This window comes from Austrofundulus limnaeus, unplaced genomic scaffold (genome assembly GCF_001266775.1).
Source record: "Austrofundulus limnaeus strain Quisiro unplaced genomic scaffold, Austrofundulus_limnaeus-1.0 Scaffold14, whole genome shotgun sequence".
Taxonomy (NCBI): Eukaryota; Metazoa; Chordata; class Actinopteri; order Cyprinodontiformes; family Rivulidae; genus Austrofundulus; species Austrofundulus limnaeus.
The window spans coordinates 235,893-241,402 of record NW_013952416.1 but is presented as its reverse complement, the minus strand read 5'-3'; the positions used below and the strand labels follow the sequence as shown (position 1 = coordinate 241,402).

At 38.4% G+C, this 5,510-nt stretch overlaps 1 protein-coding gene across 3 annotated transcripts in view; it reads left to right on the top strand.

The window, feature by feature from the left end:
• Nucleotides 1-5,510, top strand: part of kcnip3b (Kv channel interacting protein 3b, calsenilin) — a 34,423-nt gene that overhangs the window by 10,800 nt on the left and 18,113 nt on the right. For all 3 annotated transcript variants that reach the window (XM_014002581.1, XM_014002580.1, XM_014002582.1), the window contains one exon: nt 1,814-1,991. In XM_014002581.1, the coding sequence (XP_013858035.1) occupies nt 1,814-1,991 (178 nt within the window). The remainder of the gene's footprint in view (nt 1-1,813; nt 1,992-5,510) is intronic.

Below are 5,510 nucleotides of genomic sequence, written 5' to 3'. Positions count from 1 at the left end.
TGTGTGTGTGTGTGTGTGTGTGTGTGTGTGTGTGTGTGTGTGTGTGTGTGTGTATGAGAAGATATTTTGAGTAGACGTGTTGCCGCAGGACGGAGCCAGCTGAAGCGTTAAAGAGCAGATGATGTAGCTGAAGAAAGAGGGGGTGTGAGTTGTGATCAAGAGTATGTCTGCATGTTCAGCAATCCATGAATAAACAACAAACATAACTCTGGATTTTCAGGGGTGGGGGTGGGGGGGGGGTTACTCTGTGTCTGTCTGCGTCAGTTCATCTCTCTTTTCCAATTTGTGACTTCAAGCCTCATCAAAATCCGTCCATGTGATTTTTACTCTCCAGAGAGTCGGTGCTRAGGTCATTTTCTGCCTGTTTTTATGAGTCCTCTCTGCGGTGCCACTCTTGATGTAATTTATTAGATTTGAAGGTAAATGATTTATTTACTTTTTTGTTACTCTTCATTTCGTCACTGGATTCAGTTCAGCACCCTGTTTGCGTCTCTGCAGATATTTACTCCAAATGAGCTGTTTTTTTTTTTATCATTGCCCCCTTTTCCTTTCATCTTCTCTTTTTATTCATCTGTTTAGGTGCAAGCTGCACAGAAATAGCTTTAAATTTATTCCTAATAAAAACAGCTTTGAAATCCTCTCGTTTCCTATCTTCTTGCCCTCTTGTCCTTTTTTTCTCCTCTGCTCAGAGACATTTTTTTTATAATTACCCTTGACTAACTTGATCAAACCCCGTCTTTTTTGTATCTTTTTCTTTCCGTCTTGTGCTTATTTTGTTCTCTYTTTCTACATTACAGCCAGGGATTCGTGTGTTTCGACTCCCGTGGGATCAAATAGCCGTGAAACATCCTTGGTGTTTGTTTCTTCCTCCAGTCTCCTTYGTTTGCTCCCTCCTCTTCAGAATAAACAGAGCTTCTGTTTGCTCTTTGTTCCCATCTATTATCTTCCTCTTCCAGCAGCACCATAACTGAGCTTCTGGGGAGTTCAGGAGAAGTTATTCTTCACAATTCAGATCATATTGCTCTTCACCGTCTGTCAGTCTGTGGAGCTAAAGTGGGGTCTTAACGAACCTAAAAGAAAAAATACTTGAAAATTATTATTTTTTTAAAGTTCAAAAGTACTTGTATAAAAWTTGTATGGCATGCCGTTGTATCATATAACGAACAAGGGACGATGGGCTCTTGTGTCATAATTTACAATATGGCAGGTCCTTATGTAATATAATTATTGTGGTACGGCAGGCCGTTGAATCATATAATTAAACATTTGGCAGGCCGTGGTATCTTATAATTAATAAAGTATGGCAGTTTATTGTGTCATATAATTTAAAATAGGCCACGTTTTTGCATCAGAATTAACATGTATGGCAGGTAATTGTATCATGATTTACCATGTTTGGCAGGGTTTTTTTGTTGTATAATTTAAAATATGCCAGGTTGTATTGTATAATTAGCTTTGTGTGGCAGGCTGTTGTATCATATAGTTATGTATGGCAGTTTGTTGTGTCATAATTTAAAATAAATCAGAACATGTGATGGCAGGCCATTGCTGTATAATTTAAATATATGTCAGATCGTTGTATCATATAATTAATGAAGTATGGCAGGCTGCTGTATCATACAGTAAAGTGTTTGACAGGCAGTTATAACATGTAATCAAAAATACAACTTTTTTGTTTGTTTTAAACAGTTTTTAACAGATTTATGGCCCCAATTGATCTYTGTATCCGTCTGCATTTCTGGGTCCAAACCTCCTCCCAACCTTGACACCTACAGATGGTTAATTTGCTATTTTGTCTTTCCTCTCCTCTCAGCAGGTGGACGGCAAGATGGTCGACGGCGGCATGCTGGGAGATGCCAACGGCGTGGAGCCTGCGCCGGGCAGAGTGAAGAATTCTGGGAAGTGGCAGAAGCCGCGGTTCTCCAGGAAAGCTCTGATGAAGTGCTGCCTGGTGAAATGGATCATTGCCAGCACGCAGCCGCAGGACAAAGGTGAGCCGAGGCGTAAACAGACCTGGAGTGGGGTGCTCTCAGACGAGTGGGGATTGATTTTTGACTTGAATGGATGGACCTCTCCTGGCCCGCCGAGACCCCGTGGGCCCGACTGACTCATGGTGTGGATTAGCTGACCTCAGGGTCAAGCACCCAGAGATCACTGAATCACACACTCGTTTATCAAACTCCTTCACTTCAGGATTCCTCTCAACTTCTCTCACTTCTTTCATACAGCCTCCTCTGCACCACTTTTTAATCTATTCTGTAAATGTTTCTGATATTGATGAGCACAGATACACAGTTATGATGGGATGAAACTCACGTCAGRGGAAACCACTTGATTTAACAATATTCTGAATCAATCAGGTCACAGGGTGGTGCATGCTCATAGATACAGGGTAGGTGAACAAAAACACCCCAGACATCTCAAATAATTTTCATTTGGGTTTTGTTCAGGGAAAAGTCTCAAAAGAAAATARCTTAAACAGTTTGGAAATTATTTTCTTGCAGAGTAACCAGGATAAATAAAAGGTTTTCCCCYTCAGGTGACAATTCTGGTGCATTTTCACACTAATATGAAGCTAAAAATGGCCTGAAAGGAGCAAAATTATAGTATTCAGTTACAGTAAGACTAATCAGGACTTACTGAGTGGTCTTTGTGCTGTTTTGGAACGGATGCGTTCCAATTAGATCTGACTGGATTGACGAGGCTCGATGAGCGTGRCCAGATCAACCAGAGTCTCAACATTTAGATTACAAACCTGATGTTCTTCTCTAAGGATTAATGTTTTTGTGGTCTCTGTGTTGCACTCATAATCAGCTCACGTACTCTTCAGCCCTCCATACTTCAGATTATCTCCATGTTTCATGGTTTAGCTGTGTCAAACTCCCTGATTGCCTTAGATTGTTGTAAAGAAAGTACTCCATCCTCATCCTTTTAGGGATCTAGACCCACACAGTTATACAGTTTGGTTATTTGATTGTGGAGCTAAATTGGGGCCATAAAGATTGTTAAAAAAAGAATACATTTTGAAACTGAAAGAAAAAATTTGGAACTGGAAAAAAAAAGTTTTTGAAACTGCTTTGAGAATGTTCAAAACTACTTATGTTAATAATTACTATATAATTAAATAGAAATAGGATGTCATTGTATCATATTTAACTTTGTGTGACAGGTTGTTGTGTCATATATTTGAAAAATCTGGCAGGCCATTGTATCACATAATTACCAGAGTATGGTAGGCCATCATATCATATAATAAACTTTATGGAAGGCTGTTGTATCAAATAATCAAGAAATCTACATTAAAACTTTTTTCAGCTTAAATTGTTTTTCAGTTTTAAAATTTGTTTTGTTTCAGTTTTTCAGCTTCAGATTTTTTGTTTTTAATTTCAAAAAATAAAATGAACAAACATTATGGCTTCAATTTAGCTCCATACTTGTCCTTGGATTAATTTGCACATTTCTCTGTCTGTCATCAGTGTAAGTCTTCATTTCTTTCCTTTAACTTGTCAGTTTATTTTTCTGTAAATTCTCTCATTTCTTCTTTACCCATATTAATTCTTTTCTTTGTTTTTTTAATTGTTGATGATGAGTTCTATACTCTGCAGGAAATCTCCTGCTGTCTCTCTTGTCCCAGATTCTATGATGTGCAGAGACAGGTGAGGACACCTCGGGGTGCAGTGTTTACACCTCCTCTTTAAGGAGACAGCAGGAGACAGGAGTCGGTGATGGATGCTCCCCGCTGAGAAAAAATTGCTTTATTTTGCTTCCGGCTAGGTTTGTTTTCTCCGGCTCGTCTGTCCTCCTGACAGTTCCCAGTGTGAATCTCCATAAATGAGCCCTGCTCAGGTTGCTCTCAGGTCTTCACTGATTCATTAGATAAACTTAATTCTGCCTGTAGAAAGGGAGAAAAAGATAAATATTTAGATTTTGGATGAGGAGAGATGACATGAGTTTAAAAACAACCAGAGCAGAGGGAGAGAAGAAGAGCTGAGCTTTCTTTACAAAGTCTAATTAGACAGCTAAGGTTGGCTTTAAACCTGCCTGGATCAGGTGGTTTCATGAAAAGGAGATTATCTCCTGTGGAAGAGAGACGAGGTTTGCTTTTAATTGGACCACATCAAGCAGCTCAAAGGGGGTGAAGCAGACAATTCAGGAGCAGGAAAAGCCAGAAAAAGCTCCTATTTCTCCCCCGATGATCGTTTCTGCTGCTCGTGAAGGAAGTTTGAGAAGTTGTTTAAATGTCTGGGGTGTTGTTGACGGCATGTGGAGGGAGCTCGTTTTATGAGGAGTGGGTTCAACGTGGAAATACTTTTTTTCTCCTCCGCCTGTGGAGCAGGTTGTAGACGGCTTAATCGTCTCCGTGGCCTGAGTTTAAATGTTCTCACTCTGAGAGCTACAAGCAGGCAACAGTGTTGGAATATCTTTTTATCAGAGTTTCCCTTGCAGTTTGAATTTTCTCTGCATGTCTTGGTTGTTCCTGAGCCAACATTTTGTTACAGTAGTTTAAATAAAAATAGAGTGTGCCAATTTGCCACTACGCAAACTTGATGCTAGATCTGGTTAAAAAAWATAACAGATTTTCTTTGTTTTTCTGGTTATGTTTGTCATGAGAAGTCACCAGATTTTCTGCAGGACTGTGTAATGGTGTCTAGCTCTCTCTAGTGGCCAGAGCATCAATTACATGCTTTTCTTTTTGAGCTTGTGTTTATCCTTTATTGGCCTGCAAACACGTTTTAATTAACACTCCAAGGGCTTTATTAAAAAATTATTTACTGGGCACAATGAAAAATGTTTTGTTAAATAAATAAAAATAAATATTAAATAAATCTGGGTAGGTTTTACACCACATAGAAATAGACTCCTAAACATAAATAAACCTTTATTTAACATCAGTATTATCGTTTTGGCAGTAATTTCCCAGGGACTGAGTTTGTGAGGAAGTATTTTATTTTTTCTTTACTTAAGCATTACTGTGATATTTAATCGTTTCAGATTCATGAAAAAACAACTGAAACATGAAAATTTGCATTTAACTATCAGAACATTCTGATTATCATTTCAAGAATGTTTTTTTAGATTTGACATGTAGTTTTTGCACAGTCTTACCTTCAGTCTGCTTCTTGTTAAAGGGATCCACGATTAGTTGTAACATTAAACTTTATTTGATCAACATTTATTTTAACTGTAAAATAAAGACTGTAAAAATACTGTAGGAGGTTTAGTTTTGTACATTTTTAAAAATAAATTTTAACACGAACAGAGCCATTTTATTTACACGCAAAGCATTCTGGGTAAATGATGACAACTAGGTCATTGGTGTGAGGCTGCTAGTGAGCTATATCCACCCTGAAGGTTAATCTTGGACAATATTTGACGATTGGCTCTTTTAAATGAAACCAGAGAGCGTTGACAGAGAGGAGAAGGTAGAAATGACTCAGCCTGTAACTGAAAATATAGATGGAGGACAACAGTTTAGCTTTAGCTTTCACACTAGTGCTGAGCTAATACAC